Below are 27,746 nucleotides of genomic sequence, written 5' to 3'. Positions count from 1 at the left end.
ATTAAAACTGTGATGGAAAAGTTATTGATGTGTTTCTCCAGAAAAAACACCTCACAAGAGGAACAGAAAAACAGACTAGTGCTAGCACATGCAGAAGCTGTACACATTTTGCAAATTTAAATTATTTCAATACATAAATGCAAAAACAAGCAATTGAAAAGGTAAGAAAAAAATGAAGACTAAACTTTAGTAAAATCTTTTTATTACTGTATATTACCTATGTACATGATTGGAAACTTCCTGAAAAGACTCTCATTGGGTTTAGGAGCTCAGTGAGATTATTGTCATTTTAGATTTGAGGGTCAATTTTCTCCATACCTTTTGTCACAGGAATACACAGAGCTCATATTGTGCCTGTATACCATTAATAATGTGGCATTTGAGGTGTGGGAGATGCACAGGTGTCTTCTGAATTAGAATCGTTCTGGCAAGCCTAAATTCATCATTATGACCCTGACTATGCTCATTGCTCCAAAGCCCCCCAGCAGCAGTAACCTTGTCAGGAAGCCATAAATATGTATGTACAGACATTTTCAGCTAGAGAGCTCAAAACCAAAGAGAAAAAAAAAAAAAAAGATTAACAGTACAGAAATAAAGTAGAGGTAAAACAGTTCTCATCTGTACCTAAAAATATCATAATTCATTGATATTGCCCTGTGAGAACTCTCAGGATCAGCAGAATGGATTTAACTTGTAAATTTACCTTTTGAGTAACATGTACTTCAGTAGTGTAATCCAGTGTAATAAACACAAATAATATTTCCCTACAACAAGGCTTAAAAAAAACCAACCTTTACCACAAATATATACATTTTTTGGCTTTCACGTGCTAGAGGTTTTGATTAACAATTTCTTGCCAAGATATCTTTGAATCTGAGAGAAAAAGAACTGTTTTCCTTTCATAGTTTATGTATCCTATATGTTTAGTCAGTATCTGTGCACCTATCATTAAGACTGAGTAACTATACTGCAAACAATCAATTTGGTACATAAAGCACTACAACAGTTTCCTCTAATATTCTATAGGGACTGAAAGAAATGATGGAGAAAGACTGAGAAGAATAGTACCTTTGAATATACACTCACCAAAGAAAATAAAATCACAAAAATACTGCAAGCTTCAAGACCAAAACTGTCTACAGGATCAAAAATTCTGACATCAAAAAATCATACATTATACAAACTATTTACATCTTGCATATCAAGAAGAGTACAGGAGCGTGAGCAAGAACAGGGCAGTAGTACTGAGTGAATATAGAAAAGTAACTCAGGTTGTCTAAGGTACAGTAGTCAAAAATACAGTGTAAAAACAGCACAGGCCACTAATCTCGGTTTTAACAGGAGCCATTACAGGGTCTCCTACCCTGTGTCTATATTCTCACACTCTGGGTGTAAGATTAAAAGACCAAGAGCCTTTTGGTTTGTCAGGCAATTATTCCTACATGATGTGTTCCCTGTGAATACTGAGTGAACCTTAAAGTGTACTAAGCTCTAGTTTTATGGTTAAATGTTAACTAATAAATAGGTATTATCATAAGTGTTGCATGATTTGACGCTACAGTGAAAAGCAACAAAGTGAATCTCCTGAAACTGTACTTTGGGCTGGCTTCCTGGACCCAGATTAAGCCTAGTCATGGGTTAAATTGTATTTTAAGTGGTGATTCATCGTTGAAATTTTCTCTCAGTCTAGATCCAGGACTAATCCTGCTCTGGGAAAGCAGCCCTGTACATTAGGCTATGCACCCTTTCTGACAACTGCCAACAGACATGGCAGTTCAGTGAACATTGCCGTGTTCAGACTGGGACATATTCAGACAGTTGGAGCCAACAGCTCTCTCCAGCTCCAGCACGGCACTATAGGCCCTCTCTGGCAGCAGCTAAAGGTCACTCAATGTACAAAAAAATCCTCTCCAACACTTTCAATTATCTTAGTATCAAAGCAATCTAAAATCAAAACCAGGTCAAGATATGTACATTTCTGTACCTTCCAAAAAATAAAGTCTATGTACATTAGCTTTGCTTGTGGAGTACAAGGGAGTCCTAATGACACTAAAAAAGTACAAATGGAGACTCTAAAATCTAAAATAAATATATAAATGTACCATTCACAAGTGTGTTTCATAGATGGAGTTGGCAATTATCCAGTTCATGCTCACAAAACATTGTAAGACACATGCAAAAAAGATTATGATGACAATTTCAATGTGGCTGACCTAACATTGCTCAATCAAAAGAAACAATGTGGCTAAACAGACAAATTCATGATTCACATTAAAAAATAGGTTTCAACCACACTCTGGCTCTCATTAATCTTATTCAAGCCCACATGTGTGTCAGTAGTGTCACAACATTAAGTTTTTCATTTCAGATTTGTCAGCTCCTCCTGAAATGAATTGCTTGGACTACCTGCTTAATCTGTCTCCTCTTTTATATCCTGCTAAGGTCTGAGGAACCTCATCACTTTTAAACACAGGCAATTAGCATTTTTCAAAACAATAACAGAAGGAGTGCAATAAGATATGTGCAAACACACTTCCACATTTCATTTTTCATGAAAGCAACCCCCATATTCTGGAGTTTACACAATATACAGCTAGTAAATGTATGAACAAAATTTAAGAAGTGGACTATGGAGTGAGCTGCTGCTGTAAGGTGATGATTAAAAGCTCAAAACTAAAGAATCACATTAAAAAGTAAAAGAATTACATTAATCAATCAATGGTAATCCACATTTACCTTGGGATAGGCAAGAGATTAGAAACAGCAGTGCTAACAGTAGATCAGTAGTGTTCAGGACTTCCAGTCTGTGGCCATACATGGAGAAAGGGATTGTGGAAAGGGAAGTTCAAGTTCAGTTTGTCAGGACATGGGAGCTGAAAGTATGATCGTTTCTCAGTAGTTTTGGCTGTGAGGGTGAGGTAGACCACGTCACAACTCAGTGGACTGGGTTAGTGTTTTTTTTTCTCCCTTTTCAAACTGGCAGGATAGTTTTGAGCAGTAGAACTTTTGTACTTTCTTTTGACGGCGCCCTTCGGTTGTGGCTTGGCTTGACATTTCCTTTCACATCTTGACATCCTCTTCCACGCTGAGCTGCGACAGGGTCTTCTTTATGCGTAGAGCAGTAAGACGTGCAGCACCATTGGCATACCAGCACTCCCTCATAATCTTCCCCATCACACGCAGGGCCTAAGATATGGAGGCGGTAAAACATGGGCCATATACCCAACTAGGAAATATGGGTGTGTGTGTGTGTGTGTGTGTGTGTGTGTGTGTGTACCTCATAGCTCTGCCACCAGTTGGGCACATTTGGTCGTAACCTCTGGTCACACACCACTTTTCTCATCTCCTCAATGGAAGGGTCAGAGGGCACCAGGTCATAGTAGGGCAGCTGGTACTCCTCATGGATACCTGACATGGATGAACATGAAGGACACATTAGACATATTTGGATGAGAAGAGCTTATTTATTCTGCTTCTCAACTGCATACCTAGCCACAACAGCTGCATTCTCCATTAACATTAACAGGAACTTAACTTCTTCCCAATCTGTAACATAACTTCAAACAGGTTTCTACTCCACAAAAAGGAAGATCTAGTCTTCACTATCTTACACTTAAGAGCCATGGCTGACCTGTCACTTTCTATTTAATATTTCATTACAATACATACAATACAATATTATATAGCTAGTCTGGCTGGGCCAGTGTGCTATTAGAAGAGCTGGTGCATTTCTCTCTCAAGCTGTTCATACCCCCAGCATTGCAGCGGCGGGCAATCTCCCAGTACACCAGACCCAGGGCATAGATATCAGCACATTTGAAGGAGTCAAAGTGATGCATGTTAATGCTCTCGTCCAACACCTCGGGTGCCATGTACCTGCACACATACACAGGCACACAATGCGCTGATGTAGCAGACAAGGCCAGGGAAGCCAGAGTAGGTAGTGGGTGCTACTACACAGACAACTGGTGATGTTTGGCATGTTTGACATGACAGACTGTTTAAATGTGTAGGGTGCGTCTCTCTACTGTGGGTATGCAAGGTTTGCTGAGGGTGATGGGGAGTGTGTGTTCAGAGAGAGAGAGGGACACACACACACACACACACACACACACACACACACACACACACACACACACACACACACACACACACACACACACACACACACACACACACACACACACACACTTGCAGTACCTCTTTGTGCCAACGCGCTGGTTGGGAGCTATGTCAATGGTATCCGTGGCAGACTCATGGCGTACTGCCAAGCCCAGATCAGCAATGGCACAGGTGAGGTTCTTCTTTACCAGAATGTTCTTAGATTTCAAATCACGATGAGCAATACCAGGCTTACCTGATTGGTAAGAGACAGACATTCATGTTAAATTAAACAGGCAACAGAAAATCTAAATTTTTATTTTTATTAATTAAAAAAAATATAAATCACACTCATCTTTTTCATCCATTTCAAAAATATTGTGATGGTTTGACTCACACATGCTTTCTTGCTCACATACACACACACTTACCCTGTGTGCCCAGTATCTCCATATGCAGGTGTGCCAGGCCACTGGCTGCAGACAGTGCCAGTTTGATCATGCCCTCGATGGTGACAGTGTATCGGTTCAGGTAGTCAAACAGAGAGCCATGCTCATGGTAATCAGAGACCAGCCACAATTGAGTCCATGTGCCATTGTCTGAAAGAGAAACAGTCAGAGTGTGATACTGCAGAATGGATGGGTATATTAGTCATCTATATAGCCATTGTTCTTTTCAGGGCCACAGCAGCTCACAGTTTGACTGTTTGGTTTGGGGTTAGTTTACCTTTGTTGTCGGCAGCAATGAAGCCTAGGATGTTCTCGTGGCGAAGCATGATGGTCTGGTAGATCTCAGCCTCACGGAACCAGGAACGCTCCTCCCGAGAGGAGAAGATCTTCACAGCCACGTCCCCTCCTCTCCACTTGCCCCTCCACACCTCCCCGAAGCGGCCTTTCCCAATGATCTCCTGCAGCACGATAGTCCGTGCGACTGTTCTCTGCACAAACAAGGGTAGACCTGCCAACACAGGAAGGAGTGGGAAAGGGTGGAAGGAGGTGAGAGAAAAGAAAAATGTTTGTCAAGTTCTATAGATTGATCACATCATTTCTCCATTTGGCGACATCAAATTGCCCATACTTGTTTTGGCCTATATGTGCTATGCAGAGAAAATCAGTCCTTCAGCTATTCATCTTTCAAAGCTGCTCTGATTACAGTACAGTAAGAGAGCTTGAAATGTCTTTTGTAACCAAACAAGATTATATCAAATGAAATTTTCTTTGTGTTAAGCCAAATAAAGCCTTTGTGCCACAGTGCTAGAACAGTGTGTAGCAAAGGCATTGGGCAGCAACCATGCCTGGTCTCCAATCTGAGTCTTCCAGGTGGTAAAAAATATGCACTGACCACTACAGAGCATGAGCCTATCAGGGGAGTGGCCATGGTTTAAGGAACCACCCCTCCTGTGAGGGAAGGAGAGGGCAGTGGGACAGAGACCATCGCCCCAGGAGAGTACAGCTCTTTGGTCTGGTGGGTAGAGAACACATTTGTCTCCTGGAAGTCCTGGGTTCAAAGCCAGGCATGGTCACCACCCTCTGCCTTCGCTTCACGACCCTTGCGCTTTCTCTACATTGCTCACCTGATCCTGAGCCTGATGTGGACAGGTCGTAGATGAGGTCCTGCAGGGTCTTGTCCTTGGCCAGGTATAGGTGCTCAGTGCTGGGGTCTTCCACCTCCAGTCTTTGCCTGTGGCCGTAGGCCCTCTGGTGGTGCTGGAAGAGGAAGAGACCCAGCAGCACCAGGACACAAAGCACGAACACGGGGCCCGCTACCACTGCTGCCAGCTCCACCGGGCCCCATCCTCCCATCGGTGCTCCCGAGTCGGGTTGCACCGTCACTGAGACACAGAAATCACATTTCTGAGGGATATTTAAAAAAAAACAAAAAAACAATTTGTGTAGCTTACATAGGCTATTCACCTGAGGGCACTTTGAGGTCCAGGCTGTTGCAGTAGTCTGTGTAGCAGCAGTGGATGTTGAGCAGACCCTCGGCGCTCAGGCAGAAAAAAGGCTGCCCGGGGGGTACTAGCTTGTCCTTGTCGATGCAGATTCGCACGTGCTGCTCCTGGCCATCGATGAAGGAGGTGGATGCCATGCACGCACCCGTGGTCTCACACCGGTAGCCATTCTTTTCACACTGAGATGTGGTGCAGTTGCACAACAGGGCTGGAGACACAGCAAGAGGGAGAGAAAGTGAGAGAGAGAGAGAGAGAGAGAGGAAGAGAGGACGTTGGGTGGGCAGACTTGTGAAATCATTTTCAAAATGATTTCATGTTCACTGTACAGAGAGTGCCGACTTCAGTCTGCCATTTGCTTTTCAACAGCAGGGGGCTTTTAAGTAAAGGCCATTTGTGTAGTGTTTCATGAGCTACACAAAAACTGAAGGGAAGATTTTTTAAAAAATAAATGTAAAAAATCAATATTCTAATATGATATGTAATATGATAGCAATGACAGCCCTTGTATAAATCGACAGGTTGATTGGGGTTAGGGTAAGGGTTAGAATATTGCTTTTTTAAGAACACAGTCCAGCCAGTCCAGAACACATCTCTGGACAGAATGAAGAAATGCAGATTTAAATGTAGAGTTAAATCAAGTAGTGTGCTGTTGCTTTCCATGACAGACAGTTGCAAGCTAGAATACTTGGTCTGTGTTTATGATTTGCGGGACGGGCACAACATGAGAACAGCAGACAAATGACTTCCATTGAACATAAAATATTTTCTAGAAATTACCGATTAAATGTCAGTGTGTCTGCATAAGCAACAAGCCGAAATAAGCCGGAGAGACGAGAAGCTTTTCATTTAAAGAAAGAGGGTGATATGAATCTACTGGATGTTCCATTGCACAGAGGTGATATCTCTCACCCTCATAGCGAAGGTGACAGATTTACCTACACCATGCAGAGGAGATGGGTCTTGTGGTGAAGTTCTTGGTTCAAAGCCTCTGCATAAAGTACAAGTTGTAGTCACCTTCTGAAGTGCATTTCTACATGCAGTGTCTGAAGGACTGGAAAGAGCTTATCCCAAACAAGGATGCATGTACAAGTCTGGATTTATAAGTAAACTTAGTGTCCTCAGCCTCTCAATGGCCTGCGAAATTTTCTCTCTCATTTCTATTCATACAGGCTGCCCCAAGTCCCTAAAATACTTCAAAACCTAAACAAACATTCACACATACAGACTGGGCTTTATAACCAGGCAGACAGCCAATGAGAATATATAAAATGTGAAAAGATGCCACTAGAAAATAACATCTAGTGCAGCCCACATTTCAGATATGTCCTCTTCCCTGTGTCTGCACAGCAGGTTTGCTTAGACACATTTTGGGTTCTTTAAGGCTGCAGGAATGTGTCAGAGCAGGGCTGTATCATGTATCATGTATCTTGTATTCATGTGCTCTTATACTCATACTCACTCCAGTCCCTACAGCCCTGATAGCTTCCTGTCACTGTTGGTCTAAGACATGTTAGCACTTGCATATGGTGTGTTTAATAACTGCAGCTTTTCATTTCATATTCAAAGGAAACACAGGCACTTTGGTTACACACACACACACACACACACACACACACACACACACAAACACACACAAACACACACAAACACACACAAACACACACAAACACACACAAACACACACAAACACACACAAACACACACAAACACACACAAACACACAAACAAAACTAGGAACAGTGGAAGAAAACACAGAGGATAAACTGTGGGGAACTGTGGACAGGACCCAAGATAGCACACATGCAAGCAATTTTTGCATTCCCACCTTAAGTGGACAGTATAGATATCAAGCAAATCATATAAATTTGGCAAACTAGGACTCCCCTTTAGTTCTAGTCAAGGAACTTATTCAGGAAGAAGACTGGTGTTAAAATAGTTAACTCTAAAATAGGCCACTTGGATGAATCTTTAAATAAGCCTTCAAACTCCACCTGTGTCTGCACCCTGCACCACACACCCATACACACCACCAGCAGCAGCATTATTCCCTGCTCTGCTCTGTCAGCGCTGTTTAAAGTTCACAGAGAGAGGAAGGAGTGATAAATTACCTGCCATGGTCTACAAAGACAATATTCAGCCACAACACACACATACATACACACTTCAAACTGTAGTATGCACTTCTGTTTTTACACTGTGTAATAATAGCCATTACTGTTAATAATAATAATAATAATAATAATATTAAAAAGTCATCACACTGACCTTAAACAATAAGGAGAGATGCAACAAGTCTGGCTCTTTGCATACATGCATGTGTGTGTTATTCAGGTGTGTGGGACGGAATGTTTCATATGTCCCAGCATGCCTTCACCCCTCGTCTCCTCCCACTCAGATTAATCTAGCAGTGCATTAGGTTTGTCTAATGTAATTCCCAGCTCCCACTACTCTCTACTTCCCTGTCATTTGAATGATCTCTTTTCGTCACACATCAGTATGCCTCTCAACAGAAAACAAGCAAGAACACAAGACATGGACAAGCAGGCCACGACTTACGCAGCACGAGTACATGGGCTTTGTCCCACAGCCACCCGGGCACACACAGACACAGACCCATGCACACGTTTCTTTAACTCATGTAGCCACTATACGATGCCTGTTACAACGAGGTGGTAGCCAGCCGCAACATAACATTACAGTGTCACAAATTATGACAAACCTGTTTTGTTTTTTTTAATCATCATAATGGATAATTGAAACCCTTCTGGAGTTCCAGCTGCAGATAAGAGAGACTAAAACGAAATCATGTCTAATTTGTCATGGACACAGGCACATCTGAAGCAGCCAGAGCATCTTACTGAATTCCCAGTGTAGTAATTGCAAACTTTACCACAGCTTTAGACAGCACTTAAACAAACAAGCAAGCAAATGAGAAAATATCCCTAACTACACTGTGCTGTTTTATTAATGCAAAACTTGTCCATTTTTCTAATATTGCATAGAAACCCACAATCTAAAAACATGTAGTGTATAAGGAGCTGTGGTGAGGTTAGATTAGTGTGCTGTAATGTGCTCATTACTCCAGCATGCTGGTGTTCCATTATCTGCTGCACGCTTCTGCTGTGTGTTCAGCTCTGCAATCTATTACAGAGATTAACCCATAACACACAATCCATGTTTATACTGGCTTGATAAGACAACACTGTGTTCACTACTAACCTAAGCTCTGCTATCCCTGTTATTCAGAGTTTGGTCAGGCAGCTTGTAGCACTAATGCAAGACTCCAAGTATGTGATCATACATGGAGAGAGAGATTAAATCTGTATTTTTGTTGGTTTGTATGCAAAAGCCTCTTTCTGATTTGTGAAATTGAGAAGGTTAAGTGTAGCAATATGTTCTATACAATACATTCATATATTTTTTTCATGACAGAGAGAAGGGAAATATTGCACGGGCAGAACATGACACTGCCAGACAACAATTATTGACCGGATGTATCATATGATGCTCAAATTTGCCGGCCCTATCGTATTGGTATACAAAGGGAAACAAAGATGGAAGGCAGAGAGAAAAAGAGAAAAACGCAAAAGGGTGTGTAGGCTGGAGATGCTCTTTAATTCTGCGTACAACAACCCCTCAGACTGGCCCCGTCTTCGCTTTGCCCTCTCGACTCGGTGCATATTGCAAACTCAGTGACCCAGCCTCTAACATAGTGATGTTATTAGTATCTCAAACAGTAATTTGTTTACAATATCATCTTTCACAGACAAAACGGACAGTGAACATGCAGGTAGCGCAAATTCAGAATGGCAAGATATGACAATACTCTACGATTACAAATATCTTTAACACTCAGTGTGTGTCTTGAGGGTGGGGCAGTCGATGACAGAAGTATTTAGTTTTGGAACTTCGCTAACGCTAGCCACCCTATTTGAGAAAAGAAACAACTGAACTGGTAAGAGTGGAATCACGCCTTAAAATGGTTTACGAATAACTTTACTTTCATATCGTCGGGACCACTGCAAGTTTGCCAGTAAAGACGGTTGTAATGTGATGAATATGGCCACGGAGAACAAAAGTGTAAAATGTTATAGGTTATAGACTAACGTTAAATATCTATCTAAACAGGTAACAATGGGAAGTTGACTGGATTGCCGTGAATGGATTATGAGAGACCTGAAGTTGAACACATTAGCCAAGAAGATCATAGCTAGCCATGTACGAATATTTAAATGAACTGCCCTTTAATAAATAGCTTGCTTTCATACTTGCTAAGCTGGTTGGCTAGCCACAGGTAATACCTTTAAACAAATAGCTAACTAGCTAGCAAGCCTGCTATATAAATAAATTTGGGTCCCGAGAGACAATTGTTTATTAGCCTTTATTCAGTTCGTAATAGCTTTTATTTTAAAGTAGCTAGGAAGCTCAGTAAAAGGGCATTATAGCTAGCTAGCTATTTAACCAGCCAGCTAAGCTAGCTAAATGGTTTAGACACATCTTGGTTCATAAGTGTGTACTAGCTAAGATAGCTAGGTTAGCTATCGTTACATTCCGGAGTCTCGTCCTCCGTGGCTCTGGAAAGCTTGCTAGGTAATAACCTAACGTCAACTAATAAACGACACACAAAAGCGATAAATGATTGCACGATAAAAAACAGCAATCCGCGACAAAGCTATAAAATCATAATTTAACGAATTTAGCCAACGAGCTAGCTAGCAACACAATCCTAGCGCCATAATGTTGTTGTAGGAAATGCCAAATTCAGCGAGTTAGCTGCGATTAAATAAATAAATACGGAGCCAGAATATCGCTGTGGTAAACAAGATTTTACTCACCGCCACATACTCCGACAAATCCCAGCACAACGAAAGACAATATTAGCATTTGTGTTCTATCCATGATCACAAGAATCCCATCGCATTACATTTAAACATTTAAGCGTGATATTGACATGGGAGCCAGAGCTCAAACCATCAAACACACAACACACCGTCAGCCAGCCGACAGAGCTCGACGTAGTTAAAGGGCTGGACATTTAAAGGGAAGGATTTTTTTATTAGCTTTATTTTTGACTGCGGCGATTAAATATACGTTCCAAAATCTGTTTTTTTTCGGTGGCGAGTGGGATAATTTTACATACGTAAAAAAAATATTATAAGAGGATGATATACAAATGTTAAACGTTTCATAATAGCTAGGTTACAGATGAAACGTTTACCGCCCCCGACCCCCCCCCCCCCCAAATAAATGCATTTATTTAAAGTGAACCCAATTAGTAAACTTAATCATACAAAAAATATTTTTACATGGAAAAACACCCAGTCCGCGACATTCCTTCTGGTTTTATTCTTTGTGATCATCAGTTTTATTTTTGTCATACGGAAAACATGTAGTTCTTGTAAGACTACAATTTTTCACGAACGGTTTCTACTCCAAGTATCGAAGATCACCTCCTAGTGTTTGGAATATAAACAGCCAAGTGGCCAATCATAACTTGTAATGCAGTTCTTAAAAAATCGGCTCCTTGAATAACAAACACATAAAAACCTTAGCACGACAGTTACACCTGTCGGCATTTTGTCATTTAGAATAAATACTTCTGTGAATTTGATAAGTACTGATATTTATAAGTTTCTTTCATTAACTAACATTTAACACCTCAGCTTGAAATAGTTCCACCTACTCATGCACACAAACAGACCAAACTGATAGCTGTTTTTACTAACAGTGCTTGATTTTCTTTTATAGTTGTATGTAGTAAATCTATCCACAAATGTAAAAAACCTAGGTGTCATCTTTGATTTAGATCTCTCATTTGATGCAAACATATGCAATGTAGTCAGAACTGCATTCTTTCACCTACACAATATCACCAGACTGTGAAAGATACCTTTAATGATGCCAAGATGCTCCAACATGCCTTCCTAACCTCTAGGCTGAACTATTCCCATGTTCCTCTAGCTGGCTGTTCTAGTAAATCACCAAATTATCTCTAATTGGCTCAAAATTCAGCAGCCAGAGCTCTCGCTTGAACCAGAAAATCTGATCTTATTACTCCTATTCTCTCAGCTCTGCACTAGTTAAATTCTGCATTGACTATAAATGACTTTTTCTGAAGTATACATTTCTAAATGGTTTGGACACTGTATCTTAGTGAACTTATTGAATCATATATCCTGTGGATACTCTTTGTTTACAGGGTGCTGACAGTTCCTGGAATTAGAACAATTACAGCAGGTGAACTTTCTCACACAGTGCACTACTTTGGTACTTTGCCTCAGTATGATAGACATACTTTCAATATTTAAAACAAGCCTAAAAACCTTACTTATTTGCACAAGATTTTGGCTAACGTTTGTGTTAACAAAATGTTACTGTTTATGGCTAAACTGCCCAGCGAATGTCATTTTATGTATTGTTTCCACTTGTATTGTATTGTTTCCACTTGTATTGCTAATTTACAAATACACTTCCTCCATATACTACTCTCAATCTAATGTTTACCATCTTCTCTCTACTTGTTTTATTCTCAGCCTCACCTTTTCTCTCAGTTGTTCCTACCCTGACATCCTCAACTTGGAGTATGCTCTGCCTCAGTGTAGGATTCAGACACACTCTAAATTCATAAGTCTGGACTAAAAATTATCCATCTGCACAAACCTTTGGCTGATATTCCTTGATATGTATTACACTTACAAATGCTATTGTTTGCAATACAGCTGATATATTGCCTCTATCATCATATACTGCTTTCATTCTCTAAGGCTCTTTTCTCTACCTTCTTGTGTTATTCTCTGTCCCTCCCCTTTTCTCTGAGAGGTCCCTGCTACTTCTGGCTGTGATAAAGCTGGAGTTCATATGAGATTGGGCCTCCCCTCCTCATTTGTTCCTGGATCATTCTCTGTCAACATGAAGTCTCATGCTCTTGCTTGTGACATCACCATTTTAGACTGGACAACTTTCTGTCTGCACAAGCATCTATTTTATCTATTATCTATAGATGTATCTAGTTATATAACAGTTTATCTATTATGATGTATACATCTCTATCTCATATTACATGATTAGGCATATAAACATCTTATATAAATAAACTTTGATTGATTGATTAATTGATAGTCCAGTTTATCTTAAATCTAATCATATCATATAAAGAATTAAGCAGACCGACAGTCCATTCTGCTATCTTGTATGAAGATCAATATATAGCCTGTAGATCCTGAGATTTATAGACACACTTTGTGATAGATCCAGTAACCCAAGTGAAGGTAGTTGAAATAAGAAGCCTAGATTGTTCTTTGGTGATCAGATTGTGCTAGACACAATGCACTGCCCTGTACTGATCCATCATCTTCCTCCTAAAATAAAATGTTAAAAATTCTTATGCAAATTCTTATTCTTGTCGTGTTTTGTTTTGATAATGTGGAAATATTTGTCAAAACCCTTGTGTTTTGTCTCATGATGAAGTAGTTGCATCAGATCTGAATTTTTAAAATGTTCAACATCAAGATGGGTATATATGATGTAAACAGAGGTAATTCTATGTGTCACCATTTATGCTTTATAATGCTTAAAATGCACTAAATAATTTACAGCAATGTGCTCTAAGAAAATGTAAATAGTCTCTCATACCAAGTACCTACATAGTTTTCACTACTTACAGGTATACATTGAAATGAAATCATATTCTTCTAGTACCACAATGCAACACAAAAGAAAATCATACATGTAAACAATAAATATGAAATATGAATGACATAAAGGGCAATACCAAGAAGTGCAATACTGGGTGAAAGAAGGATATACCATACTGTGATATTTTAAGAGATATGTGTATAGTACACAGCAGTCATGGAGGTAACAGCTATTACACTAATTTAAGAATACAGTATTGTTGTTAAATGAAATAGAGTATTTGTTAAATATTTGTTGTCAGTCTCTGAAAGTTGAGGAGTCTGATGGCATGTGGGAAAAAACTGTTGTACAGACTGGCTGTAGGAGATAGAGGAGTTTGTGTGAGGAGTGTGTGGGATCATCCACAATGCTGGTGGCTTTGAGAAAGCAGCATGTGTTGTAAATATCCATGACAGAGGGGAGAGAGATCCCAATGATCTTTTCAGCCAGAGTGCAAATTATACAGTGGTGGGGGGGGGGGGTCAACCTTTTCTCCAGCATGTAAAGGTAAACTAATACAGTGCAGGCGAGTGCTTCAGTGCACTGAATCTTACAATCTTTACAGTACCTGACACACAAGGATAAGACAGCTGTGATGGTGTAATGCTATCTTTACTATCAGTAGCCAATACAAAATTAAAAGTATAAGCACTTTAGTGGAAAACAGTAGGGTATGATTGTTGTGCATACCATACATCCATAAGTACTATTTACTTAAATGTCTGGGATGATATTATACATCTTTAAGTGTGGTCTCCTTTCTAACCACTTTGCTAGTAGATACTGCCTGCACATTCTCTTCCTGATCTTCCACTGTCTGCAGATTCTCCTTTTTCTGACCTCCCTCTACTTCCTTATTACAACAGCACATAAGTATAAATCTCATCATCACCCACACTATCCTGCTCAGTGTTAAGCCTACATGACAACCACTGAAAATAATGTCTGCATTATCATCTCTATGTCCTAATTCTAATCAAGTTTCAACTTACTCTTTTTTTAGCACAGAAAAGTGCCTTATATCTCATCCTTTCCACTTGCTCATGTTGACTCTGTGAATGAAATCTAATCTGAGTTCAAGAAAGTAGTCATACATTTGAACTAATACAATTATTCAGCTTTCAGCACACATGGATTGCTCAACTACCCAACCAGATAAAACCCCTGAATTCATGAGTGAAAACAAAGGGGGTGTCTTTTATTAAAGCTAATATTAAAAAAGCGACAACAAAAAAAAAAGACTAACTACACCACCACAGCCATACCAAACCTATTCAAATGAAATATACTCTATGTTGATGTCAGAACGTATCTCTACAAATCCTATATTGTCTCACTGGTTTTGACTGAGCACCAGTGTTAGCTAACATTAGATAATTTATGACATTTTATATTGTTAATGAAATGCCAAGCCAACACTGGAAATGAAAGGGCAGACTATCAGCTAATATTAGTTTACCTCAGCTGTAACTTCAGGCAAAAGTTAGAAGCTACCTGATGTTAGTATTCATCTATATGCAGTTGACACAATCTAATTCAGAAACTCAGGAGGCAATAAATTAAAGTGTTTTAAACAAACTAGATAGCTAGCTACTTACATCATGTACAATGCCTTCTCTAACTGCAACCATAATGATGACTCGACCAATAACGGGAGTGAACCAGAAAGACAAGAGGAGAAATGGTATGGTCCATTTTAGGAAATAAAGTCTGAAATAACCATATAATACAATTCTTCCCCACATGAATATGGGCAATATATTGCAATATTTACAATTACAGGTAAGAAGGCTATCTCTCTCTCTCTCTCTCTCTCTCTCTCTCTCTCTCTCTCTATATATATATATATATATATATATATATATATATATATAGACACCCCCCCCCTCCCAACTTTTGCTTCTACCTATTTTTGGGGGGTCCAAATCTTAATCAGGTGGGTCAGAATCATGGTTTCAGTTGTCCTTACTATTCTCTCCAGGGTCTTACTGTCCAAAACGGTGCAATTCCCAAAGCAGGCAATGATGCAGTTGCTCAGAATGCTCTCTATAGTCCCTCTGCTGAATACGGTGAGGATGGTGGTAGAGAGATGAGCTACTGGTCTTTCCTGGCTATGCAGTGAGTGTTGAGGTTTTATGTGAGGTTCTGTGCTAGGTGGACAGCAAAGAACAAATGTGCTGGTATTGATTTTTACAAAGGAGCTGTTGATGTTGATTGGAGAGTGATCACATATACTTTCCTGATGTCAACCACCATTTGATTTTTCCACATTCCCAGACAATTTGATGACTTTGCACCAGTATATTAACCTCTGCACCTTCTGTCTGTATGCTGACTCGTCATCCCTGCTTAAGAGACACACCAACGTGGTTTGAGCTGTGCAATGCTGCACAGTTGTGGAACAGCAGCGTGAACAACAATAGACTGAGCACACAGCCCTGAGGGTCCCCAGTGCTCAGTGTGGTGGTGCTGGAGATGCTGCTCCTGATCCAGACTGACTGGGGACTCTCAGTCAGAAAGTCTAGGATCCAGTTGCAGAGGGAGGTCTTCAAGCCCAGCAATTTCAGGTTTTCAATCTGATGCTGAGGAATGATGGTGTTGAATGCTAAATCGAAGTCTATGAAAAGCATTTTTATATATGTGCCCCTTTTTGTCCAGATGGGCAAGAGACAGATGAAGGGTGGTGGCGATTGCATGATATGTTGAACAATTGGGATGATATTCAAACTGTAGGGGGTCCAGTGAGGGTGGGCAGCTGCATCTTGATGTGCCTCATGACAAGTCTCTTGAAGCACTTCATGATGATAGGTGTGAGTGTGATGAGACCGTAGTCGTTGAGGCAGGGCACTGAAGACTTCTTCAGCATGGGGACAATGGTGGTGACCTTGAAGCATGTAGGGATGCTCAGGTATATGTTGACGATGCCTGTGAGAACATCGGCCGGCTGGTCTGCACTCTGAGGCCAGTAATGTTGTCTGGTCCAGTGGCCTTCCATGGGTTAACTCTGCACAGATTTTTTCTCATGCTCAGCACCTGATCACTGGGAGAAGGAGTGGTCTTTCTTGTCGCTACATTGTTCTGTGCTTCAAACAGTGCATAGAAGTCATTCAGCATGTCTGGAAGGGAAGCATCACTGTCAGAAACAGGAGTTGTTGTCCTGTAATTGGTGATGACCTGAATGCCCTGCCACTTGTGCCATGTCATGTGAGTCCTGGAAGTGTCCACTGATTCTGTGAACACGTGTGCGCGTCGCATCTTTAATAGCCTTGGATAGTTTGGCCCTTACTGTTCTCAGAGCCATTTTGTCACCTGCATTGAAGGCTGCATCACAAGTGCACATGCCCCTCAGCCGTCATCCATGACTTCTGGTTGGGGTGTGTGGTGGGTAGTTTGAAGGCATTAACGTCATTAATGCACTTGCTGTAGCCACATGTTGTAGTCACTGATGCTGTAGACTGCTCCAGGTTGATGGATTCACCATTTGTTGCAGCTTTCTTAAATGTGCCCTAGACTGTGTACTCAAAAAAATCCTGAAGACCTCAAAGTTAAAGTCAAATTTTTTTATATAGCACTTTTTACAACAGCCATTATCTCAAAGCAGTTTTACAGTTGCTCGATTCAAGCCCCCAGTGAGCAAGCCAAAGACAACAGTGTCAAGGCAAAACTCCTTAAGAGCATGAGAAAGAAACCATAAGAGGAAGCAAGACTCAAATGGGGGACCCATCCTCCTTTAGTCAACACTGGACACCACAATAGCAGCAATATAAATAACAAATAACAAAATAATTACTGAGAAATAAAAGTCTATTCCAGGGTTCTAGAAGTCCTAGTCTGGGTTTGATGAGCATAGATGTGTCCAAAACCCATCTGGCAAAAGAATGTCTTCTGAGGGCAATGGAGGGGTGGGTGGTTGGGATGGAGAGAGGATGGACCACAGAAGGAGGGCATCAGAGGGTGGTGGGAGGAGTCTCAGCAGCTGAGACAGGTTGAGGCTCAGCAACAGCATGACACCAGGAGTATATTTACATGGACAGAAAGAGAGGCTACATTATTAGGCATGTCCAAATACTAGAGTGTGTAAATTATAGAACTATGAAGTTCAAAGATGGATGTAGTTATAGCAGCACAGGTAAAAAGTTAGATCCAGAAGGAAGCACAGACATGAGAGATCCCTGGAACATCAACACTCTGCTGTTCTCAGTCACCAAACTTGAGTGCTAAAAGAACGTGAAGTAACAGTATCATAACATCCCAGTACCCATGAACCCCGAGATCTACACCTTTACCTAAGAGGAGAGGTATTTAATAAAATGCATGACTATACAAAAAGGTTTTCAGCCTAGCCTTAAATATTGAGACTGTGTCTCAGTCTCAAACATTGACAGGAAGGGTATTCTATAGTGTGAGAGCTTTATAGCAAAAGGCTCTGCCCTCTGCCATAGATTGCCTTATTTGATTTACTAATAAAGAGCCTGCACCTTTTGATCTAAGCAGACATGGAGCATGCATGGCTCCTGCTGGTCAGGTTTTCACCCAGAACTGCAGAACTGGCTTGGAGAGTGTGATGAGCAGTCTGTATGCTGGTATTAGCATGACAGAGATGTGGTCTGAGTGTCTGAGGTGGAGGTCGGGCTTTGCTTAGAATGTATTGGGGATGATCCAATGTGTTCACCCTTCTCATTGCAAAGTCTACATGCTGATGGAATATAGGGAACAGAGACTTGAGATTTGCATGATTGAAATCTATGTCAATAGTTCATCTGGGTATGTATTCTGCAGTTGTAATAGCCCCAAACAGTTCATAGAGCACCTCTTTCATGTGGTTGGTGGGTGTCATACACTGCAACTATGAGCACAGTGGTGAATTCCCATGGTAGTTAATATGGTCTGCATTTTACATTCACATGCTCCACCAGTGGTGAGCAGTGCTTGAGACTAGCACAGAGTTCTTGCACCATTCTGTGTTGATGTAGACCGATAGGCATCCTCCATCCGTCTTGTAGGACATAGCTGTATTTCTGTCAGAACAAAACAAAGGACCATCCAGTTAGATGGTGGTATCAGGAATTTTGTTACTGAGGAAGGTTTCTGTGAAAACAAAAGGGCAGCAGTCATATTTTGGTTAATTTAATATCAACACTTAAAGCAGTTGATTGCATGATTATGGGTTACATTTTTGTTCAGCATCCAGTGAGAAACAGGAAAATACACATATACATAAACAGAGTACATAATTATTGCATAGGAAATATGCCCAGCTACATTTGTGACTTCTTTAGAGTCTTGCTTTTGTTTTCATCTAAATAACATATCTAGAATTTTTCTAGTCATCAAACGTTTGTTAGTAGATTCAACACTGTAATACGTCTACAATATGCTAAAGCTAGATTAGAAGAATATGCTATAACCATAATTGAAATCAATATTTCAAGTAAACTATTTATAAGAATTCATTACAATAATAAATGTTTACCTATGACAGCAAAATATTTAGTAAAAGTGTTGGTCACTGTATGGTGAAAAATATAAACATGTTAATAGTTCCACTGCTTGTCCCATCATGATTATGAGGGTAATAACTTATCAGTGTTTTATGAACTGTTTTTCAGAAACTTAAAATGTTTATTTATTAATTAGGAATTTAATAAATTAATCACCATAATGTATTACATTTGGTTGTGTATATGTGGAAATTACATTTAAAATCAGTACATTCACTTCCATCTAGTACAATCATCAACCAGCTGCAGTAACGTGAGCACAATTTGATTCATTGAAGAACGTGAAAAACAAAAAAATGAGAGCACAAATAAAGTAATCACCCACGATGTGTGGTTTCATAACCTTTACTTAGTATCTCATGGCCAGGTTAAACTAATTTATATGTGCAATTTAATATTTTATACACACAAAATAAAAATGGGTTTATTCCGTGGCCTCTCAAGGTCCCCATAAAAAAGAATGTACATGGATGAATATATAAGAATTTTATGTCTTAGATATGCACAGTTGTAAATATGATGTAATGTTTTCATGTATTTCCCTTGTAGTCTAGTGCAGCTGTCTATTCTGTTTGTCAAACCTCTTGTTTTCTCCACGCTGCTGCTGAGTACAACCTGTCTTTCTCTTATCTTCACCATACTGCAGGTGAATGGGAACTGTCTTTCTCAGTCACAGGCAAAACTCTGCCGAGGCAACTTTACACACCATTGTAAAAATGCCTTTGTAGAAAAATAAAACTATAACATATGCCCTTCAGGACCTTGGATAATATTTAAATGACCACTAACCCTGCACCTATGGACATTTTGTACTACTGTTGGTTAACTGAACACTTCTAGCACTTATTGTTTGATATTGCACTTTTGATATAGTACTTATGCTCATTTTGCATCGTTTTCTAGGTATCAGCATTGATTCCTGTATTTAGCAGTATTCTATTTCAATGGTATCTTTAATGCTAAACTACTGTACTGGCTAGTATACATTTAATTAGATTAGATGACAAAGCACTTTTGTAAGTCGATCTGGCTAAGAACATCTACTAAATGCTGAAAATGTAAATGTAAATTTAAAATTCTCTAATGATCTCCAAGGTTATGTCACCAGGAGCTAAGTCATCAGGCTCCTGGTAGGGTCTTCCATGACAAAGTTCTGGGGTGAAGATGCAGACAAACATGATCCACAACAAAACACTCTTATGATCAAAAGGACCAATAAATTGGGTATCCTGTGTAGGAGGATACCTCAGGAGCCAGGCCTGGGACTAGTGTTCTTTGGTGAATACATGGTGACCAGGCAGCCCTTGTACCCAGTCAGGCTCAACCCAAAGAGTGAACTTGGGAAGACCATGTAGGCCCACAATTACCAAGGGCCAGGTTTAAGGCTGCAGTGCAATTGCAATACTGACGAAGACCAGGCTCTTGTTGTTACAGACCTTGCAGCAGAAACTGACTTTGGAAGGTGGACTGTAACCTCACCAGGGGGACAGAACTGGAGCTGGTGTGTGAGTTCAGAGATACTAGCTAAATATAGTTGGGCTCACCTTAACTCACATTTTGTACTTGGTACCAGATAACCTTGGACCAAAGGTCAAAGATTGACATTGTGGCTGTGACATCTCACCTGAGGCCATATGCTTTGGACACTCAGGAAAAGAGAGGTGCTGAGCTGTCAACTGATCACCATCTGGTGGTGAGTTGGATCAGGTGGTAGGGAAGACTTGGTAAGCCCAAACATGTGCTGAGGGTCTGCTGGGAAAGACTGGCAGAGGACACTGTCCATAATTATTTCAATTCCCACCTCTAAGAGAGCTTCTTACATTTTCTAGAGATTGAGTGAACCCTCTAAAAGAATTGCATTGTAGAAGCAGCTGCACATAGCTGTTGCCAAAAGCTTGTTGGTGGTTGTTATGGTGGCAACAGAAGAACCTGGTGGTGGACAACATTTATGAGGGATTCTGTCATTCAGAAGGGGGAGGTTTTCTGGGCCTGGTTGGCTTAAGGAACCCCTGATTCAGCTGAAAGATAACGATAGGTGAAAAAGGTTGCAACTTTTTCAAAATTCAGGGAGAGGGACTTTGAAGAGGCCATGGAGAATGCCCTTCAGGTGGAATAAAAGAGATGAAAACACTTTAAAAGCTCAGAAGAAGGAGGGACATCATCCAAGAAAGGGTGTTGAAGTTCTGAACTCGCCTGAGAATATTGTCGTTCTTAACCTGAGAAACATACCTGCTATGCAGGAGATTCCATTTGCCAGGCTGAAGTCACTGAGGTAGTTGGAAAGCTCTGGGGAGGCAAGGCACTTCAGGATCAGTGCCTCTGAATTAGCAAACTGGGGTGGTGGACACCATTTTTAAGAAAGTCGCCTGGAGAGTGTGTGGAAACTATAGAGGTGTCACACTTAGCAGTCTCCCTGGGAAAGGTCTGTAATGCAGTCGGTGTACAGGAATGTACTGGTAAATTGGGAGCTGAGCTATAAAGCAAAACTCTAAATTTACCAGTCGATCTATGTCCCCAACCTTTGCTTTTAAGTTGGATGTTATATATGTGATGTACTATTTATAAAGGTGTTAGGTCAAATCCTACCACACAGTTCGATGAAGGTTTCATTTTCATGCTTTATCACTGCAGTGGTTGGAACATTAGTACACTAACATCAGTCTGCAGAAGCACATGCCTTACACTGGTGCCTGAGCCAACATCCTGGTGCAAACCCCTGGAGATACACATACATACATTTATACTGGAATAGAGTTTTAGTTCTGCTAGTCACTGCCATCAAATGCTTTGTGTGTTGCAGAGGTGCAGTTAAGAGTTTTACGCTGTCTTTACATAGTTTAGGCTTAGTAAGGTAAGGCCTTAGAATCCCATACACCACCCATCTTGGCCTATCAAAACATACAAGCCCATAGTTTACTAACCCCAACCATAGAACTAATCTCTTGGTAAGTGGTATAATGTATACCAAGATATACAATATTAAATAAAATGATATATATAATTACAACAAACATAATAGTAGCATATGTAGGTTTTTGTGTGTGTATATAATATGATCATTTTTATAGCGATAGTGCTACATGTAAGATTTGTGGTTTTGCTTCCAGTGTCTGGTGTTCTAGCTGACACATTTTCTGCTTTAATGATTGTGACCCATGTGGCATTTATGACAGTATGCTCAAGTACCCTCATGCAATCTTTACAGAGCAGGCTAGTCTAGTCTAGACTTGAAAAGTTATTTTGGATACTGGAACTATGATGCCATGCCAGTTAATGTGTCTCATTTAAATGATTTAGTATAACTATTCACATTTTGAAAAAAGTAAGTTCTATAATTCATTATGTTTTATTATTACTGCCATATCATCTTCTTGAAATGGATTTCATTTACTTTTTATGTTGCTGTAAAGCTGGAACATTTTAATTTGCACTGGAATGCTGGAATTTACCACTAGAAATCAGCACTGGCCTGTGCTCAAAGTCCTAAAGAAGTGCACAGGCATTTTAGATATAGTGGCTGCTGAGAGGTTTCACTTGTTTGTGCTACTGACTGGAGCATTTCATTGCAGTGATTAGCTTTTTGTTTTTGGCAGGGACCAGGCCTTCTCATCAGACACTTTGCTCTTTTTTTTAATTAAACACTTGGGTATTCATCACTTCTCACTCCATATTCAAACTTTCAACTGATTTGACTTAATCTAAGACAAATATCTAACAAGACTGTCCTTTCCATGACTACTGTGTCATAGGGTTCCCAGGTGTCTTTAGCAAAGAATCATGGGTTCTGGACTTTCCCTGATTTCCTTACCTCTTCTTACAATGACAGCAGTTGGAAAAGAGCCCACAGTTTCTTACAGATCTTACAACAAATCAGTAATGGCTAAAAAATCAACCAAAAATATATTTAAATTTGTTTATTTAATTTTATTTAAATGTAATTATTTGTTTGTTAGTTTTCATATTTGAAGACAATTAATTTTTTGAAGAATTGTTTAATTGTACATAGTGTATGGAATATAGAGGGGTTATTAATGTCTCACTTCTCTACAGCTTACTCTTCTATTTAATGGTATCAGAGCTGTGGAACAAGTTTGTTGTCATTTGAGGTTAGAAGCTGTCAGCAACAGCTTCTCCGGTCTTGTTTGGTCATCTGGTCTCGTTTGGCCTCACACACACACACACACACACACACACACACACACACACACACACACACACTCTCTCTCTCTCTCTCTCTCTTGGGACCAACTATTTGCTGACAATGAAAAAAGAGAATGCAATGCAGGTAGTGCCTTCTAATTTCAAATATATTTGTAAGGTTGATTCAGGTGTAGGAGTAATGTCTCTCTCCATGAATGTCATGGAAGTGCATGTTTGATTAATTAATTATCATCACAGTTTATCTGCTTTTAAAGGGAAGGAACTTTAATATGGATTTTAAAGAACTGTATTATTGGCTGAGATATAGTGCAATCAAGCTGGACCATCATGCTTTCTTCAGTATGTGAAATACGTTAAATTATTTCACTATAGATGAAAACTGAATCTTAAGTGAATAGAATTTGAATAAGTAGGAACAGTGTAAGCTAGCTACAGTAGCTTGAGCTAGCTCAGGGTTACCACAATTTCTTTCAGTGGCAGAGACCACCAGGGACAGCCATTATTACGTACAGATGTATATTCACCTGCAAGGCCTATGTCCCAAGTGTCTCCTGCAACAGGTGTATCTTACTCAGTTACTATGGTGCAAGCACAATTGGTCCCTCGTAGAATGCAGTCAGGCCTTTTTTGCTACCTCATCTTGCGATATGGGGTCAACTCCTTTGTACAAATCTATCTAATTAGATACTCCTGTAATGAAGCCCATCCACCTTCCAGTCACTAGTGATACAGATACAGTCTGCAGAACATGTATCAGGCACAAAAAATTAAACCCTCCGACAGGCTTTGTACACAGAAAAGACAGAAGCTAGTAGTTTTGCATTGATTTTGTCCTTCTCAGTGATGCGACAGCTAAGGATTTATACCTTCTTCTCAGAAGAAATGAGCTACTAGAATCTTATTGGCTTTTGTTTCTGCAGCTAGTGAAGGGACATTGGCGGAGGACACTAAAGTCAAAACTGAAGACAGACTATGCCATTTTAACAACTGTGTGCCACCACATGCTGTGAATTCTGTAGAGCACACCCACAGAAATTTGCCATGTGCACCTAGATGTTATTCTGGTTTATGGGCAGAACTTCAATTCTGCACTGGAATCACTCTGCATTTATATATATATACACACACAACAGAGACTGAGCTCAAATGCTTGCTGAAAATTGCACATTCAATTCAATTGAGGTGATATTTCTGGGAAATAGGATCTATGAGCATGGGGTCCCTTTGGGGCAGTGACAGTGATGTTGACAAAAAGCTAATGTATGACAAGGATATCATTAAATATGTACAATATGCTAAATATTATTTAAATATTTTAGCAGTAGTAATAAAATGAATTAAAAATACAGTGTAAAAAGATCAGCACAAGTAAAATGCTGATCAGATGCTCATCAAATGTTCAGTTGTAGAATCAACAAATTCTGTGTAGCCCAGAGAGATTTGATCAGACCACTGCAGCAAATACATGTAACTCTTCAGATGATCTGATATTTAATTCAATATATACATCATTCAGTTCACTCATGTTACAGTCAATGAGGCCGCACAGGGGAAACCTCAGTGATGAGGAGCAGTCCTGGAAGGATGGGCATGGTGGAAGGCGTCGATGAGGCGTCAGGGTTCAGAATTTGACTGGCAGGAACCCAGCTTCTCTCTCTTCAGCTGTACCCCTCCCAGTGAGTGAGCCATATTCAGGTGTGGAGCAGATAGTTCTGGACACATTCTGCCTTGGGCAGGTAGGCACTTCAAAGCTGGGAGGAGGACAAATCTTTGAAAAGCCCTTGACAGTGGAGAGGTTTGTGGTGTTACCTTCAAAAACCAGGAGAACAATGACAGTCAATTGCAATATAGGACCATGGCCTCTCATGAGTGGGCAGTGGGAGCAGCTTGCCAGTGCCAGTCCTGCTCTTGGTGCACATTGTGCAGGATGCCATGTACCACATCCCAACCATGCTGCATGGAGGGCCAGCATTAGCAAACCACTAGCAGTTGTCCGGTACTGGATAAGTCTGGGTGACCAATCCCCAGAGAGGTGTGAGTTCCCGTAATGAGAGGGGAGTAGCACTAGAGTGGGACATAGACCCAGTGACTAGGACAGTGTGGGTGAGGGTTTGGTCGGGTGATGACACAGTCAAAATCCCACCTGACGGCTCCCAAGAAACATGAGTCAGGCAGAATGGGTTCCTGACTAGTGAGTTTGGCCTCTGGATCTAACTGGCAAGAGAGAGCATCAGCCTTAGTGTTCTTAGATTTCAGCCATTAGGTCATGGTGAAATTGAACCAGGGAGAGAACACTGACCATCTGGACTGACGAGAATTTAGGCGTTCGGCTGTCTGAAGATATTGAAGGTAGATACTGGCATAAATAGATACTGGCACCCTCCGGCCAATACCTCCATTCCACAAATGCCAGTTTAATGGTGAACAACTCCCTGCTTCCCATACCACAGTTTCTCTTTGCAGGAGACAATTTCTTTGAGTAGTAAACTACTGGCTTGAGCTGGTCCCAGTGAGCTAGGAAAATATAATTTCTACTCCAATGTCTGACACATCCACCTCCACTACAAACAACCTAAATGGATCTGGGTGGTGTAGGAAAGGGACAGCGGTGAAGGCCTTTTTAATGTGTGCACTCTCAGCTGTAGGGATCCAGTCCAGCCGGTTCTGCTTGCTCTGGATATTTATAAGTCGTTGGGCCTTGGAGTTGAAAGCCCTGATAAATCTCCAAAAAAAAGTGGTGAATCCCAGAAAGTACTGCAGGTTCTGATATCTCTGAGGATTGGGGGATGGGGCCACTGGGTCACCACCTCCACTTTACTATTTAACAAATCTCACCCAGATGGAACTCACTTCTCAAGCTTGCAGTATAAACTGTTTTGCAAGAGCGTGCAGGGGCCCTGGTGCACATCATGGATGTGTTGGTACTTGGGAGAGGAATAGACCAACATATTGTAGATGTAGGATCTACCCAGAAAGGTCCAGAGGACCTAAATGCCTAAAAAAAAACAGAAGGCATTGTGGCTAGGCCCTACAGGAGTACGAGTTACTAACAGTGATGATAGCCATTTCCACAGGGCCTCTATCCACTGCTTGTATGGTGAGGAGACAGCACCTCAATGACCATCACCTCAGCCAACGCTCGATTGGTCAGGATCTTACCTTGTTGCCAGATAGCTTACATTCTGGAAGGGGTGGACGAAGAGAACAGGCCATGACCTCATGTTCTGCATCACAGTAGTAGAGGCAGAGGTGCAGCTGTGCATGTTATTTCTTCCTCTGTGGGGGACCTTTCACCTGCATGGTTTCAGCCTGAAGTATGGAGTCTCATGCTGGTGGGGTCGATGCTCATGAGGATGACCAATTCTGGTAGGAGAGGTGTTATTCCTTCAAGAGGTGGTCAAAGAGTATGACATGATAAATCACCTTGTCCAGGGGCTTCACTTTGCAGGCAAGTTCAGCCTGGAGGTCTCCTTTCAATCTATCCATGAAGAAATTGACCAATGCTTCTTCGTTCCAGCGAATAACCGCTGCCAGGCCATGGAGCTCCAAGGAGTACTTTGTTGCTGAGCAGGAACCCTGTCTGAGGTGCAACAGGGCTCTACTGCAGGCTCTACCCCACTTTGGATGGTGGAATATGGCTTTGAGATGGCAAACAAAGTCACGCCTCAACAGAGAATCAGTGGTCACCAGTGCCCCAGGCGTTAGTCCACCCTGTGAGTCTACTGATGATGAATGCCACTATAGCATGATCCGGCACCATCTGGCATAAGCAGATGGTAGACAAAATACAGCTTGCACTGTACAAGAAAGCCCTCACATCCCTCAGGATCCCCACTGTACACCTCCAGAGTAGCACTGTGGTATGAAGGAGATCCAGAGGAGGGAGCGTTGGAGCAGGGCTACCAGCCATAGCTGGAGGACTCACACAGAGAACCTCCACATAGCTGACCAGCCTATCTATGCTGGTTCAGAGGTGAAAAATCTCAAAGTCATAGTCAATCAGCACGCCCTGCAAGTTAACAACCTCTGCAAGGGACATGTCACTTGCTGTGCTCTGTTCAACAAGCTTCACATTCTGTGGCATGCTTGTCAAACAGATGCAAGGTGCAAGTGTTGAAGACAAACAGATTTATTAAAGAAAAAGCAAAAATGCTGGGAAAAAGAGCATTGTAGCAAGCTCAGAAAAGTGAAGGTAGTAAACTTGGCATTATGTTTTAAAAGCCCTGCACAGTATTGCATTCAAAATGTTATATTAGCAGGAAGCATGAAATAACCTATAAATATTTTTGTACACTGTCACCTAACTACTGTTTAGGAATTACACTTTATTTGGTGTTATCATTGATGTCATAGATAAC

The 27,746-nt window shown here is 40.8% G+C and overlaps 1 protein-coding gene and 1 long non-coding RNA gene across 2 annotated transcripts; one reads left to right on the top strand and one right to left on the bottom strand.

Moving 5' to 3' along the window:
• Positions 1-185: 185 nt before the first annotated feature.
• Positions 186-11,070, bottom strand: LOC113581536 (activin receptor type-1B-like). The gene is made up of 9 exons (XM_027016745.3): positions 10,888-11,070; positions 6,015-6,260; positions 5,675-5,932; positions 4,828-5,058; positions 4,533-4,700; positions 4,201-4,357; positions 3,752-3,876; positions 3,278-3,408; positions 186-3,186 (listed from the first exon to the last, which is right to left on the bottom strand). The coding sequence occupies exons 1-9, from the start codon at positions 10,949-10,951 to the stop codon at positions 3,061-3,063; spliced, it is 1,506 nt and encodes a 501-aa protein (XP_026872546.1). The 5' UTR covers positions 10,952-11,070; the 3' UTR covers positions 186-3,060.
• LOC145658704 (uncharacterized) lies at positions 6,272-13,436 on the top strand. The gene is made up of 3 exons (XR_014124481.1): positions 6,272-10,007; positions 12,252-12,289; positions 12,586-13,436. It is a non-coding gene; the product is annotated as an uncharacterized LOC145658704 (long non-coding RNA).
• Positions 13,437-27,746: the final 14,310 nt, after the last annotated feature.

This window comes from Electrophorus electricus, chromosome 7 (assembly GCF_041902795.1).
Source record: "Electrophorus electricus isolate QZ-2024a chromosome 7, ASM4190279v1, whole genome shotgun sequence".
NCBI lineage: Eukaryota > Metazoa > Chordata > Actinopteri > Gymnotiformes > Gymnotidae > Electrophorus > Electrophorus electricus.
Note: the sequence above shows the minus strand (reverse complement) of the source record. Positions and strands in the feature narration are given on the sequence as shown.

Bases quoted from the DNA above. Each gene is read 5' to 3' on its own strand.
- LOC113581536 (XM_027016745.3), bottom strand. From the start codon at position 10,951: ATGGATAGAACACAAATGCTAATATTGTCTTTCGTTGTGCTGGGATTT. The intron at 5,933-6,014 runs GTGAATAGCCTA...TCTGTGTCTCAG, and splicing joins GGACCTCAAAGTGCCCTCAG to TGACGGTGCAACCCGACTCG. The intron at 3,409-3,751 runs GTATGAACAGCT...CATCCATGTCAG, and splicing joins CCGCCGCTGCAATGCTGGGG to GTATCCATGAGGAGTACCAG.